The sequence below is a fragment of the Impatiens glandulifera genome, chromosome 9 (genome assembly GCF_907164915.1).
Source record: "Impatiens glandulifera chromosome 9, dImpGla2.1, whole genome shotgun sequence".
NCBI classification, from domain to species: domain Eukaryota; kingdom Viridiplantae; phylum Streptophyta; class Magnoliopsida; order Ericales; family Balsaminaceae; genus Impatiens; species Impatiens glandulifera.
The window spans coordinates 27,450,886-27,467,111 of NC_061870.1; the positions used below are offsets into that span (position 1 = coordinate 27,450,886).

General features: G+C 34.0%; 4 protein-coding genes across 4 annotated transcripts; 3 read left to right on the top strand and 1 right to left on the bottom strand.

The window, feature by feature from the left end:
* Positions 1–2,380: 2,380 nt before the first annotated feature.
* On the top strand, positions 2,381–3,760 carry LOC124914041 (50S ribosomal protein L11). Its single transcript, XM_047454506.1, has 2 exons — positions 2,381–2,759; positions 3,642–3,760. Exons 1-2 carry the CDS (start codon positions 2,429–2,431, stop codon positions 3,707–3,709), a joined length of 399 nt encoding a protein of 132 aa, XP_047310462.1. The 5' UTR covers positions 2,381–2,428; the 3' UTR covers positions 3,710–3,760.
* Positions 3,761–5,333, top strand: LOC124914040 (amino acid transporter AVT3B-like). Its single transcript, XM_047454505.1, has one exon. It carries the CDS (start codon positions 3,937–3,939, stop codon positions 5,236–5,238), a length of 1,302 nt encoding a protein of 433 aa, XP_047310461.1. The 5' UTR covers positions 3,761–3,936; the 3' UTR covers positions 5,239–5,333.
* LOC124914042 (uncharacterized calcium-binding protein C800.10c-like) lies at positions 5,283–11,221 on the bottom strand. The gene is given in 14 exon segments (XM_047454507.1): positions 5,283–6,225; positions 6,441–6,513; positions 6,590–6,875; positions 7,007–7,075; positions 7,526–7,640; positions 7,721–7,789; positions 7,874–7,972; positions 8,155–8,226; positions 8,845–8,919; positions 9,187–9,413; positions 9,601–9,819; positions 9,910–10,780; positions 10,959–11,026; positions 11,029–11,221. Coding segments are annotated over 14 exon segments (3,045 nt in total). The 5' UTR covers positions 11,093–11,221; the 3' UTR covers positions 5,283–5,487.
* Positions 11,222–13,380: 2,159 nt separating this feature from the next.
* LOC124914109 (SRSF protein kinase 1-like) lies at positions 13,381–16,226 on the top strand. Its single transcript, XM_047454590.1, has 4 exons — positions 13,381–13,647; positions 14,354–15,142; positions 15,293–15,340; positions 15,797–16,226. The coding sequence occupies exons 1-4, from the start codon at positions 13,465–13,467 to the stop codon at positions 16,058–16,060; spliced, it is 1,284 nt and encodes a 427-aa protein (XP_047310546.1). The 5' UTR covers positions 13,381–13,464; the 3' UTR covers positions 16,061–16,226.

Sequence of the window (16,226 nt, forward strand, 5' to 3'; positions counted from 1 at the left end):
TGTTATAATGAGAGTGAAGAACTTCAATTTTGTGACATACATTTCAAATAAACAATATTTTATTAATTTGTTACTTATAAAATAAATAAAATTTGATACTAATAATTTATGGAATCACAAATATAATGAAATGACTAATCAATATATGTTAATAGCCTAATAATGCAATACAATACTAGTGGCATGATGATAGCGAGCCACAACCTACCATAAGAACTAGGTGGTAATCATTATTATTAGAAAATAAATTGGTAGTGTATTTTAAGGTCCGGTTGGATTTGGTTATTCCAATAACAGAAACAAATTAAAATCAATTCTCTTTCATCATTAAGTAATTAAAAAAATACTAAAATATATTTTATTTTAAATTATTTATTTTATTTTATATATATATATATATATATAACAATATCATTTAAATTTTTTTACCAAAAAAATATTTCTAATTTCTCAAAATCATAATTAATTATCATATTTTTTTCCTCTTTAAAACCTTTTTGGATTAGTGTTATTTTAAAAACTTAGAGAGAAAAAAATATAATAACGTGGATTATTTTGAGAATGTGATAATTATTTTTAATATAAAAGTTTAATAAGTATTAATATAAATAAAATAAAAAATAATAATTGAAAATTGAAAATATTTTAATTAATGATTTGAGTGAGGTGTTTAATTTTGTTTAAAATATTTAAAAACCGAAGAAAGTTTAAATTATTTAAATACCCAAAACCAACCAAATAAACCTAACATAATATAATACTTTTCTCCAATATTCCACGACAAATTAATATCCCCAATCGAGTACGGACGATTCCAAGGTAGGCCCGGAAGCTAGACCACACGATTAATTTGTTAATAATGAATAAATAATTCCTCAAACTTTGGATGAATGATCATATAGCCCCTTAATTTTTTAAATTTTTAAACAAAAATACCATTAACGTTTCTTAGAAAATTAATTGACATTTAAACTAAAATGACATATCCCCTGTGCTTTGATTAAAATTTATTACAAAATATTTGATTATTGAACTAACCTCTCAAAGATTAATTGACATGAACTTAGACTAATACACTTTAATCTTAAAATTAAAATGTATATAATTTTTAACTAAGCATTAAAATATATATAGTTTTTAACTAAGCGTTATTTTCAAATAAGTTAACATGTTGAATAGATACGGAAAAATATTATGTCCATTTAATAGGAGCTCGAGCATTTTTTTTTATCATAGATTTAAAATTTTGATTTTACATGAATATATAATAATTTAAAATAAAATTATTTTAATATTTTAATTAATGAATGTATTATGAATAATGAGAAATAAATTGAAATAATTTTTGATTAGTTTACTCAAATAGAAGAAGCTCAAAGAAAATATGTACGAGAAACATGTGTGGTCGTGGATGACAAAAACATGTGAGTAATTTATTTGTCATTTTGCAAATCACTCTCTCTACTTATTATCTATTGATAAGTCAGGATTTGAAAGACAAATAAAGACAAATGAATGACAATTACATGCATGCATAACAAATTTAATAAAAAGCTAAACTTTTGACCTAATGCCACTACCTAGTGCTTATTAATGTTTGCAAGTTGACAAAAATAATATGGGTTAATAATTTAGTTGTTAAATTATTATCAAGATCATGGTCTTACAATTTAATTTAGCACATTTTAGGTTAAAATTGAATATAATATCTTTAATTACTTAGATAAGACTCTTTATTAATTATTGAACTAATGAAATATGCTATGAGTTGTTGAACTTGAATTAATGTGATTGTTTGTGATGTTGCAATATATATTGTAATAATTTAAATACAACTTTAACATACAGATAATAGTTAATCAAGTTATTCGAACTTATTTTCTTTTTACGAGAAATTTAATAAAAAAAATAAAGTTATGATAAATTTGAACTTATTTTAAGATTTAAAAAAAAAATCATATTCTTGTGAAGAATTGAAATTTGAAACCAAGGCAATCTTAATGTTGTAAGATTTTTTTAGTAAAAACATTTTCTTAGAGAGATTTAAATTTTTAACTAGGATGTATATAGAGTTTATCTTAAAAATTATTAGAAAATTAATATTTTTTTCTGAATAATCCGTTTATTTTGAAAAAACTCTATAATATTCAAAATGTTTGAGCCTTTACAACAACAACAAAAAAAAAAAAACAAGTATTTAATATATATATATATATATATATATATATATATATTTATTTTTGTTAATTCACAAACGTTTTTAAATTTGGGCCTTGTGTACTGAGTTTCCAGATCTAATTAAAATAGCCCAATAATTTGAACTCTTTTATGGGCCAACTAAAATTTCAAAGCCCAATATATTCCTCCCCTTTACAGAAATTGCGATTCCGCTCTCCGATGCGCGAACTGCAATGTCCGGCGGCCGATCATGGATACTATCAAACTAACCGTTCCAGCCGGAGGTTCGCGGCCAGGGCCACCGGTTGGTCCCGATCTAGGTGAGTACAAGTTGAACTCGATGGCATTCTTCAAGGATTTCAATGCCAGGACGCAGAAATCCAAATCGGATGCTCCAGTGGCAGTTACAATCACCGCGAATAAGGATGATACTTTCGATTTTGATTTTACTGTCAAATCTCCATCGGTAACTTGGTACCTTAAGAAGGCTGCTGGCGACTGGCGTGGAATCTGGAAGCAGCCGTCCAGGACACGTTGTAGCCTCAACTGTAACTCTGAAGCACGTTTACGAAATCGCAAAGGTAAGCAATTAGATCCGTTTTGCCAATACATGTCTCTTGAGTCAATCTGCAAATTAATTATAGGTACAGCTAATACCATGGGTATTAATTTAAAGCTGTGAAGAATTTGGATTGATTTGTTCTATTTGTTCAATTATTCTGCTATTTGATCAAATAACTTAGGAATTTAACTCACATGATCATATAAGCTGTGATGACACTTGAATGAGCTTTTTATCTGGTTCCAATTGATTGTAGTACTATTGCCTAGAATAAAAATCATAGAATTCAATGTTGACACGCCTCATGATGTGCAAGAAAGTTAACATGTGTTGTTTCCCACATTAGGGTTAGTTCTTTCCTAACAGTACACGCACCCTGTATCCTCTAAGATATTGACACTTGTACTAGGAAGAAAGAAGTAGCAAATCAGGGGTTAATTCTATCCTAACTTACCGAAGAAAGAAGTAGCAAATCAGGGGTTAATTCTATCATACCTTACCGACACTGATGACCCACCATCATTTCATATTTTTGCTTCTTTCTTTAAAAATGTGTCGCTGACTCATTGTATATTATTGGATTGAGGCAATGCATGTAAGGGTATGATCGAACCCAAATCAGGGATCAACTTCATTTTGTGTATAGTAGGTACTGATAGGATATAATTAACCCCACAATAGATACAGCCCATCTTGCGCGTTTGGGTCATTTTCTCAAAACATGTTTAATGTATATGTGTATGGCTATGGTTTTTTCATATGTTTTCAGTAGTTTCTAGATCTAGAAATAGTTATATTATTAATAAGGTATTGTAGAAAGTAATAATTGACTATTCTCTTTTGTCATCTTGCCATTATATGGACCTTGGTCATAATTATATTTATTTATGTTTCTTGGTAGGGATTGGTCGTTTTCTATGGGTTAAACATGAACCCTTTAACCATAACTACATGTATGTTTATGTCTAAAAAGAAGTCATCTTCTTCATCAATCTTAGCATCCTCAAAATCATATTCCCCCAATTCTCTTCTCTATCTTCATCTGCAGAACATCTCATCTGATCCCAATTGATGTGCCTGGAGTGATTCAGATTTCGTTTATTTGAATCTCTGATAATTGAGATTGAAAAAACGAAATCTTTTGCCTGATTAGGCTGAATCACTCCTCGCGATTTCTCTCACTAAAGAAAATCTTGATGGGTTTTGACAAGGAAGCGAGTTCCTCCTCGCACGTGCTTCAAATCCCTCCAAATCATCATCCCAGAGAGGACAGCCCACTTATTTCCAAATCCAACAATCATCTCTCTTCCCAATCCAAGACATTCGCCAACGTTTTCATTGCCATAGTCGGCGCCGGCGTTCTCGGCCTTCCCTACACTTTCCGGCGAACTGGATGGGTCATGGGTCTCATCATGCTCTTCGTCGTCTCCTATCTCACCTACCACTGCATGATGCTTTTGGTTTACACCCGTCGAAAGCTCGAATCCCTAAAAGGCCGCCCCAAAATCGCATCCTTTGGCGATTTGGGATTCGTAGTATGCGGCCCCGTCGGACGAGCGGCGGTTGACATCATGATCGTCCTTTCCCAGGCCGGATTCTGTATCAGCTACCTAATTTTCATCGCCACCACGTTGGTCAATATCTTTAATTACTCCCCAGAAAGTTTAAACCCTACTACACCAATGTTTATAGGGATTCCGATCAAAACCCTTTACATCTGGGCTTGTTTTCCATTTCAATTAGGTCTGAATTCAATCCCAACCCTAACCCACTTAGCTCCTCTAAGCATCTTTGCCGATGTAGTCGATCTCGGTGCCATCGGTACCGTGATGGTTGAAGACGTTATCACGTTCTTGAACCGAAGACCCGAATTACATATGTTTGGAGGTTTCTCGGTCTTCTTTTACGGGCTTGGGGTGGCAGTTTACGCTTTTGAAGGTGTGGGCATGGTCCTTCCGATAGAATCGGAGACGAGAGACAAACATAAGTTTGGGAGAATTCTAGGGTTATCGATGGCATTCATTTCTACGATATATGGAGCGTTTGGAGCGTTGGGTTACTTTGCATTTGGAGATGAGACGAAAGATATAATCACGACTAATTTGGGACGAGGTTGGATTAGCTCGGTGGTGCAAATAGGGTTGTGCGTGAATCTGTTCTTCACGTTTCCTTTGATGATGAATCCGGTTTATGAGGTGGTGGAGAGGAGATTCTTTGAAGCAAGGTACTGCATGTGGGGGAGATGGATTGTGGTTTTGGGAGTGAGTTTGGTGGCGCTTTTGGTGCCTAATTTTGCTGATTTTTTGTCTTTGGTTGGGAGTAGTGTTTGTATTGTGTTGGGTTTTGTTTTGCCTGCTTTGTTTCATTTGATTGTTTATAAGGAAGAGATGAGTGTTAGAGGATTGGTTTTGGATGGAGCTATTGTGCTGATCGGGGTTGTGTTGGGTGTTTCTGGAACATGGTCTTCATTGGTGGAGATTTTTGGTACCAAAGCTTGAATATTTTGTATAGGTTTTGCTTCTTTTTTGTACTAGAATTTGAAGACACAAGGAAACTCTACTCATTGCATAATGTATATCTATGGTAGTTTACAAATATCTATTTGTTTGCATTTATACATCTGCCCTAAAAATTAAAAAAAACAAGGCGATCGAATAATGAAGGTGAGTATAATACATAGTGAGATCATCGCCTTAAAACTCAGTGTGGTACCAAATCATGTCACCAATGTAAGAATCCAATTTCGGCTAGAAAGGCTTCCAGTCATCGGAGTCTCTCCTCGGGGTTTGACTGTCTAGTGATGTCTTAAATGGACCGCTCGATCCAAATGGGTCCGAATCATCAAAAGAAGGAAATACATGGCTATCATTGGAAACTCTGTTGCTATGGATCGGATCAAACCTGGCATAACCATGACCATCATTCGACTCCTTAGAACTGCGGAAGGAATCAAATCTTCCAAGTGAATCTTGCTGGGAAAATAATCCCTGCCCATAATCAGAATCTGCAGTGCTGCGAAACGAATCGAATCTTGCTAAAATATCTGGTCCCTCACCGAACCCATATTGAGAATTGCTATAGTTGTACTTAGGTGTGCTTGGAAAGGAATCAAACTGGAACGTGCTCTTATTTTCAAACAGATTATTATTATTGGCCTGTGGGGTGCTTGGCACGGAGTCAAACTGGAACGTGCTCTTATTTTCAAACAGATTATTATTGGCCTGTGGGGTGCTCGGCACCGAGTCGAACACAAATGTGCTCCTGTTCTGAAAGATATCGGATTGTGGTGTGCTTGGAACAGAATCGAACACAGGTGTCCTCTTATTTTGAAACAAGTTATCTGACTCTGGAGAATTGGCAGAACTTGGAATAGAATCTGTAAAGATATATGTACTTTTCTTAGGAAAGTTGTCTCTGTATGAAAAATCTGTCCTGATTGGAGGCAGACCTAATTCGTCTGAAACGAAGAATGAATGCTCCATCTCCTGCGAGAGAACATTCAGAGAAGGTATCAGAATCAATTTTTGAAATGATCATGGGGCCTATTTTGAAACCACTTTATGTTTCTGAATCTGAATCCAGCTTCATATGAGAAAAACCACTAATAAATTTCTAAATACTCCCCTCACTAAGTTCTGTTTTCAAACATGCACGTGTCTGGATCCAGACCAGAACTATAAATTTTTTCAAATATATTTACCTTATTAGATACAGAATTCAAATCCCAGACCGAGTTGGTGTCAAAGTGAGTGTCGAATGTTCCTCCATGTTCACTGCATCAGAAAGGCATGTACAGTTAAACTTGGCGAGTATCTAACTAGACATTAAAAGAAGTCACGATTCTAATACCTCTGGGTATCTGAATCACGGGGTGAAGAAGTATCCATGTCAGAGTTCTTAATAGATGAGTTCCGACCTAGTGGACTTGCAGTGATCCCTTTTTTATGACTATGAGCATCATTAGGAGCCCTTTCTTCAGAGCTTGGCACTTTATTAATTTTACCATTGGCAACTATAGATGAAACCTCTGCTCCAACCTCAACAGAAGAAGATCCCTTTTTTATGACTGATTTCTCCTTAGGAGGTGCAACAACATTTTGCACATCTAGAGTCAGGTCTTTACTTAATGTGAAGCCTGCAAAGTTGCCAAAAGATCAGTAATATTCCACTGATCAATTAGCTTGTTGAGAATGTTCACATATTTTCAAGATTGAGTTGGTCCAATTAAAAAAGATGTATACCAAAAGTGGACTGGCATTTATTTACCTTCATCTTCAAACTTATCCCGATTTTCATCCCAATCAGCTGCTCCTTCTTGAATGCCAGACTGCCAACCTTCATTTTTGTAAAGGAAAAATAAGTATTACAGGATGAATGGGAAATAGAAAAAATAAACAGTTGATAATATCTAGTGCTCAAAATGAAGGCAGAAAATGGGAGCTTTAATTACATATAAAGTGACTTTGCATAAAAACAAAAGCTATAGTACAAACACTTTGAATGGCCGAGTTCTTCTACATTACATGTTCAGACACTACGATACGATCAATTAGATTAAGTATATATTTCTTCTTTAAGGGTGAAGCCCAAATTAAGTCAAATATACCATCAGAGAATATGAGGTTAAATAGACATGGTAAAGAGATGTAACTGATTTACAACTTAGAACTTCCTTGCAATCTACTAGATTCTGTCCTTGTAAAGCAAACAATAATTGAACACTTGATTGTACTCGTGCTATAAATAATATGGAAGACAACTAAAAAGAAAAGAGAAATACAGTACCAAAAGGAAGTTCAACCAATGTGGTTGGTTTTGCACGTAAGCTGTAAGTCTTGCAGCGCTCATTCAGGAATTTCATCAGCTCCTCCAATTCTAGTTTGATTTGATCAGCGCCAACCTGCCAAAATCCATGAACCACTTTTCTCAGACTTCTTCACGGCGACCTAAAGAATATAATCATCATATGTGTTGATGTACCTGAATAGCTTCAGGCTTTCCGTCTTGGTCCATTTTCATAATCGCCCAATACATGTCCATTTTTTTCTCCTTTCAAGTTGAAGTTCAATTAAGATTTAGTTAACCATAGCATATTCTCAAGTTAAGAAATATGCATATAAAGCATACACATACCTGAATATCACGAAAAGTGGCCTCTTCAATGGTTAATTTAGAGGCCACATCTCCTGTCTGTTTGTATTTCTCTTCATATTTCTTGGCAAGAGATTCAACCTAAATAACAATAATTCATATAGTCACTTTGGAAGCCTTGTTCCTTTTATTTTTCTTCTTGCTTGTATCCTTGATTTCAATTCTTTGCGATCATTAATTTTTACAAAGTTTATTTCTTTTTCTTTTTTTTAAACCTTAGGGGGAAACTGTAGCAAAGTCAACAATGTTAAACACAAAAGTACCTCACGCTTATCAGCAGAAACTCTTTCTGAAATCTCATTAAGACGGCTATCACATCTGCTTTTGTATAAAACCTGACATCAAATCAAAGCAACTATATAAGAAATATGGTATGCATTGACACTAGCACTTCCAATACCTGTTCTTACTCAAGAAGCAGAACAATAAACAATTCTAGCTATATACCACGAAGACCAATTCAGGATCATCTAATTCAGTAAAATACTACTAAGAATTAGCTTATAGACATATTGAACGTTACAATAAACTTGACTTAGGTCGGCTACCAAAATTCTTCTTATATCATTAATTCAGTCTATCTTTCCCTCTAATATCACTTTTGGTTTCCAACAATATTGCCTTTTCTAGTGAAGCTTTTAGATTTAGAAGACTAATTTTACTTTTGGTTTCCTACTACTATCTGCATAAGTGACTTTTCATACTTAAAGTAGATTCAGTTTCAAGTTTGAAAGGGTAAAATAAGCATCAGAAAATCAATTTAGACGCTTAATAAATCCAAAATGGTGTTGCATATAAGCAACTCGTGAAAGTTAAATTACAGACAAAATGAACCATAATTGACACTTTCCTACACTGGTACTTAAATTAAAGTAAATAAATCATTCCTCAGCAACTGCTGGAATGTCCAAAGAGTTCTAGAAATGATAAGATAAGGAAGATGAATTTCTCACAATTTCCTGCATCTTGGAGCTGTAGAACTCTATCTTCTGTCTAGACTCTACTATTTCCTTCTCCAGTTCTTCCACCTACACTTAAAAACATAATGGTATCATGCTAGATAATGAAAGATTTCAATAAATGGATTTAACTTATATCCTATAGGGGAAAATTTGTGTTGTTACTGAGATAGAACAAGGAACCTCTTATATCTCCAAATTTTGAAACAATAAATAATGACTATCGGAGATTTCACAATCTGGCAGCATAACAAATTCTTCAAATATAGTAAATAAAGCCACATCTAAAATCAACCTTTTTTGGGGGGGAAAACGACAACTGAAGAATGGATGTACCTTCATATTTGCCTCTTTTGCCTCTTGGAACTTTGTGTTTAGTGAATTTTGTTCCCCTTCACTAAGTTGGTCTACAAGATTCTTCTCAAGCACAGGAATTGTGGATTTCTGTGGAGATGGTGGCATAGACTCATCAGCTGGGGAGGGAGGACCCTGATTTGGTAACTTTGCTCTGGCAGCATGAGTAGATTGCTGGGAAGCAGCCATCCCTCGTGACTGTTGTAACCCTATCACATATGTGAGGAGTTATTAAGCCTATAATCTTAAGTACCTAACTGCTATTGAATGTTGATATACATAAAAGCTTCATACTAAAACTAGAATTAGTAGCAGAAAAAAGGTGAATCACATACCTAGCTGTACAAAGAATTACAATTAAAAAATACCACTTATCTTTTGAAGAAAAACATATACCTTGACTAGGTCTCCAACTCGCATTGTTATGAGCTGTGGAAAATTGACCAGTGGCAGGTATTAGTCCCTCATTCAAGAAAACCTCACTTGGAAGCATAGAGGGAAGGGAGCGGCCTTCTCTGAACCGTTCCATAAGATAAAGTGAAATACAGAACTCTCTTAAAGAAAGCATACTGTCATTATCTTGATCAGAAAGATCCCACACCTGGTATAAAACCTCTGACACACAAAATATGAACATGATTCTTTGTATGAACAAACATAATTGGAGTAGAAGAGTTAAATAAAGTAACCCAAATGTTATCTTACCACGTGGAAGCCGCCAACTTAAGAACAAGTTTCGTGCCTGTTCACCACTAATTTTCCCATCTCTATCAGTGTCAACTGCCAAAAATAGTCTAGTATACTTTTGTACATCAGTCTGAGTAATCTTTGGCCAAGGAGTCTGTGACTGAGCAGCTGTCAAATTTCCGGCACCTGCAACTAAACTAGATCTCGTTGAATTCTTTGTTGTGGAGCTCTGCAAAGGGACTTGTGGATTTCCTTTCACTGTTTGAATATGCTGGTACTGATTTCCTACAGATGGCTGAGTAAATAAATTCTGAGAAGATCCCATTCCCCCTGAATTAATTGCCATTTGAGAACCTGTAGAAACTGGAGTGTTGGATGATGAAATAGTTAAATAACTAGCAGAAGATGCAGACACTTGAAAATCCTGTTTGAGTAGAGAAGAGGATGTAGAAGATGCATCTCCAAAAACCGAGCCAGGCATAAATCCAATTCCAGAAGCCAGCAACGCTTTAGGATCCCTGCCTACCAACTCCACAGATGGAATGCTTGGACTATCCCTTTTTGTACCATCAGCTGAATTATTTGTGCTTGGAGGATGTTGTGGATGGAAGTTAGAAGGAAAAGACATAGGTCGAGGTGGTTTTGCTGATTGAATTTGTTGAGAAGGAAACAACTGGTGGTCCATGCTTGCAGTCTGGAGAACAGTAGAAGCAGCACTATGCAACTGTGGCACGGGTTGAACAGTTGAAGAAGAACCATAAAGCGCTGCCTTCACCACATCTGGGGTTAGCTCTCGCTTACTTTGAGCTACTGTAACAAGTTTAAGGGCATTGTAGAACTCGTTCCTTCCTATGAAACCAGTTTTGTTGTAGTCAGCATGTGTCCATATCTGAGTCAAAAGTAAATGATATTGAGTTGCCATGAGGAATTCCAAATCAATCATGATATAAAGCTAAAGGCATGATAAAAAAACTCATATGATTCTTGCACATAACTATAGCCATAACCATAAACGATCACATGAAAAAGTAAGATTACATCATCTTCTCCAAGACAAACACATATACCTGATCGAGAACTTGTTTACGCAGATTGGCGCCTTGGAAGAAAGTAACGGCTTCAGATTCACTGATCCTCCGTCTTTATTCAAATCTGCTCTTCTGAAGTATCCTTCAAACAGATCCACGTTTTGTACTGCCATTTTCAATGAGGAGGTAATCCCCTTGTTGTATGTATGCGTATACAATTGAGGAGAAATTCAGAGAGTAGGTTGGTCAAGGTGTTGGAATAATCTGAAAACAGGAGGAGGATAAAGAGAGACTGATATTGATAACGACCAACAAAAATTCAAATGCTACAATAATTTATTCATAAATTCAGTAAATATATATACATAAATTCAGTAAATATATATATATATATATATATATATATATATATATTTTGTAACAAGCCTACAAATTAAAAATATATAGATATATAGTTATTAGTTTAACTAGCATTTGTCCCGTGCAATAATATAAAAAATTGTAAAAAATTATTACGGTAAAAATGTTTATGGGCGGGTCAATCTAAAATTCGACCCAAATATTCATTTATTCTCACATTATGTGAGTCACATATATCCAAATTAACCACAGTTCTCGACTCGACAATCCGGACATTTTAAAAATTAAGCATCATTATATATCTATATAATTTATTACTTAAGAAATAACCTTTTTTTATTTACTTTTATTTTGATTTAAGTTTTTTATCTTTAAATCTATAAATATTATTTTCTATTTTGGATAAAAGATTAGATAAAAGTGTTTTTACATTTCACTGGTCATTCAACCTTACAATTAATATCACTTTTCAAAATTATCGAAATTAAAGTAAAAGTGATAGTGATAATTAATATAAAAAAATTATCGAAATAAATGTTTTTTTTTTTGATAAATTTGTAGAAAAAGTTCTAAATAAAATATTGATCAACTTTTTCTAACAAATATAATATTTTTTTTATAAAATTAGAAAAAAAAAAGTTTATTACAAATAAACTAATTGGCAGCATAATATTTGATGTAATGGTAAAAAATATAGAGAAAATAATAAACGGATTATATGAATTGTTTTTCTCAGAAAATTAATAGGAGTGAGTGACACTTAATAAGTACGTTACTTAAAGATTATGTTAATTTATTATTTTAAATTAGTGTTCAAACTATATAATAAGACTTATGAGTGCACAACAAATATACAACAATTTCAATCTTACTAATAGAAGGGACGGTCTTGGAGGAACAACCAATGAATAAACTATAAGTATAAGAAACTCTAAGTGTTATTGTAAGGCATTGATTTGGTTTGGCAATGACACTTTTAAGCATCGATCTCTCCTTATTTGGAGTTGTTTTAGTTTGAAGGTGTTAATAAAAAATAAACTCCTAACATAACAATACTGATTTTTTATTTTATTTTATTGTTACATTTATAAAATAATATAATATAAAGAGACACAAACGTTAACCTGAAAAACTACTCTCATAATTAGTAAAACTCATCTGACTCTTAAAACGTTATATAGAGGAGAGAAAAAAATGTAGACTTGTTTCACCAAAATAGAAGATGATTAGTAATGAAATAAATGATTTTTTTTCTCCACTTCTGCCTTCAATGAACCGTAATCAAAGGTTCAAAAAGTTGTTTGATTCTCAAGATAGGGGTGACATGTTTGTATCTCGTGACAAATTGACTTGTTTTGTTTCTTTGATAGAGGTGACATATTTTGTTTCTTTGAATTTTGAAGATAGTTGAAAATTCATATAGTTCAAAAGTAGACAATGAATCTTAGTTTGTTTTGTTTCTTTGAAAAGTAGACAATGAATATGAATTTCAGTCTTGTTCTCATATTTTTTATTTTTTTATAAATTAATAAAAAAGAATATTATTTAACATAAATTATTAAAATATCTTTCAAAATTTAATAAAAGTAAAACTATATTATTTTATTATTAGTTAATTAATTAGAGAAATTTGACGGGTAAATGAGTCGGTGACCAACGCATAATTTTAAATGTGTTGGTGACCACTTCATATTTTTTTTACGAAATTGTCCTGTCGTGAGACGCAACTGGATGCTATATGAAAAATCCACAAATCGCGAGACGTAATCTCGGTGGCAAGAAACAACCGACAATTGCGAGACACAACCAGCAATCTCGACACACAATATATATTTTTTTTTTTGAAAAGTCCACAATCGCAAGATTCATTCGCGAGATGCATTCGTAAAAGGACTTTTCACAGCATCCAATTACATCTCGCAAGGGTTACAATTTCATCCAAAACCTATATTGCGCTGGAGACCACCAGCTCATCTGATGTCATTTAGTGAAATTTCCCATTAATTATGTACAATAGAAAAATAAATAAAAAAACCCAAGAAAAGCACACGATCAAACGACCACTTGAATATATATTAAAAAATTCAAAACTTGTTTAGGAAAATCTGAGTCAGAATCCCGCTTGGATAATAAAGAAGAAGATTTTCGAGCGACTTCTTGGCGGAGGTCGAGAGAGAAACTCGCAATGTCTAGTCTCTCATCCAGTGAATCTGAGGAAGAAGATGAGCGTATCGAATCATACAGGAAAGGCGGATATCACGCTGTTAGAATCGGAGATTCCTTCGCTGACGGCCGCTATATCGCTCAGAGGAAGCTCGGTTGGGGCCAGTTTTCCACCGTTTGGCTCGCTTACGACACTAAGACTTCCGTATACTTTCTCCCTTATCTCCTTCCTATATATCTCGCATCAGATTATTCATCATTGAAAATTTTGAATCACTTCTGTTCTATACTATAGACTTTTTCATTTTTGCCTTTTCAATTTACGATCTCACCGTGATTTTGACCAACCTGAGACTAACTGTTTTCTTTCATCATTCAACTTTGATGATACTGTAATACTTTGTTCATTAATATATCATGTTTACTTTACCTTTATACCTCGTTATTTTTAGAATTTTGCTTTGAGATTTCCTTATCTGGAAAGTTATGTCCAATTTCAGTCCGCGGCATATAAGGGAAATGATGGGTTGAAACCCTGTAATGTGGAATATTGATGATTGAATTTACTGTTTTTCCTTAGTTGAAGAATGATGCTCATGATCTGTCACTACAATAATTGATAAAGAGCAAAATCTCCATTTTATGTTAGCATGTGTTTATTGCAAAAGGTTGTTTCTTGTGACTTTTTCAGTTCAGAGTTCAGACAGAATCGAACATTTGGTTTCGGAAGCCCTACACCAAGATGTTTGGTGTTTGAAGCTTTTTATATTAAGTGCTTACTGGTCTGATGGACCATCCTTTATCTTTCTCATTTGGTTATTAAAGTCTATGATCTCTATAGATGATTTCCCCCCTTTTGTGGCTTAAGGACCTAAGGTGCTTATCTTGTGGTTGTTTATATATCCTTGCAGAATTATGTTGCTCTTAAGATCCACAAAAGTGCGCCAGAATTTACGCAGGCAGGTCTTCACGAGGTTGGACTCCTTTCTGCCATCGCTGAAGGAGACCCCACAAATAGTAAACATGTTGTAAGATTAATTGATCACTTTAAGCACGCAGGCCCAAATGGACAACATTTGTGCATGGTAAATGAATTTCTGGGTGAAAGCTTACTCCGGTTGATCAAATTTAATCGCTACAAGTGTCTGGAATTGGACAAGGTCAGAGAGATATGCAAATGCATTTTAATTGGTCTGGATTATCTACATAGACAACTTGGCATTATACATACAGATCTAAAACCTGAGAATGTTCTTCTCATGTCCACTATTGATCCATCTAAAGATCCTATTAGATCAGGTCTCACCCCTATCCTTGAAAAACCGGAGGGAAATCCAAATGATAGAACCACCACTAATATTATTGAGAAAAAATTGAAGAGAATGGCGAGAAAGGCTGTGACTAAAATAGCAGAAAGACGAGCTTCAATAGGAGTTGTGAGACCAACTGTAAAGCCGGATAGATGTCTAAATGGGATTAACGTAAGGTGCAAGATTGTGGACTTTGGAAATGCATGTTTTGCAGATAACCCATTATCAGAAGAAATTCAAACGAGGGAGTATAGATCCCCCGAGGTCATTCTTCGATCTGGATATTCATTCTCGGCTGACATGTGGTCATTTGCTTGTTTGGCTTTTGAGTTAGCCACTGGTGAGATCATGTTTAATCCTAAGAAGGGACAAGATTACGTCGAGGATGAGGTATTTGTTCTTGATCTTATGTTTGGTTAATTTGTGTCCTAAAATTTAGTCTCCCTTGATCAAAATCCCATACATTACCTGATCTTTAACACGTTTATTTATTTTTGTTTAATATATTGTTATTAATCAACTGTTTTGCTCATTTGCAAGGATCACCTGGCTCTAATGATGGAGCTCCTTGGAAAGATGCCGAAAAAGGTAAGTGACACTATGATAGAAATGTAGATTAGGGTTTCGAATGTACAATCACATGATAATTAATAGATAACTGTTATTATTGGTTATGGTAATAATGTTATTATTTTAAGTTGTCTTCTTTATTAGTATTTGATTATGATTAGAATTTAGTTCCAAAAATAGGTTCATAGTCCCTTTATGACATAATGTTGAAGTTATTCAAGTCTCCCCCTTTAGCGAGTTCTACAAACCCAATCTAGGATATTTAACATTGATATCAGATTCTTTACAGTCTTGTTTTTTTTTTTGTTAATTCTTTAAACCAAAAAAAGGAAAAAATGAAGAACATGTATAATATTATCATAATCAGTAATAATAATACTCATAGTTAACCAACCATCGTGTTATCTTGTGATTGATCCCCATTCCATTTGTGAAAAAAAGATGGGTCTTACTGAATTGTTTGTTATGAAACAGATTGCAATTAGTGGAGCTTTGTCTAAAGATTATTTCGACAGACACGGGGATCTGAAGAGAATACGAAGGCTAAAGAACATGTCGCTAGATGAGGTTCTGGTTAGGAAGTACAAGTTTTCTGAAACAGATGCTAAGGAGTTTGCGGAGTTTTTGTGTCCACTTCTTGATTTTGCACCAGAAAAGAGACCAACTGCTCATAAGTGTCTGCAACACACATGGCTTAATATTGGGACCCAGATTAAGGATGAAGTGAAGAATGAATGAATGTGAAGAATGAATGACAACTTCAAGTCAAAAATAGGCGGGATATTTTTTAGGACTTCTATCTCGTGTATCTGCAAATTCAAAAAATTGGATTTTGTAGTATGATGTGGTAACAACAATTACAATTAATCAAATACTCTGAACTTGAGAACTGATAAATTACAAG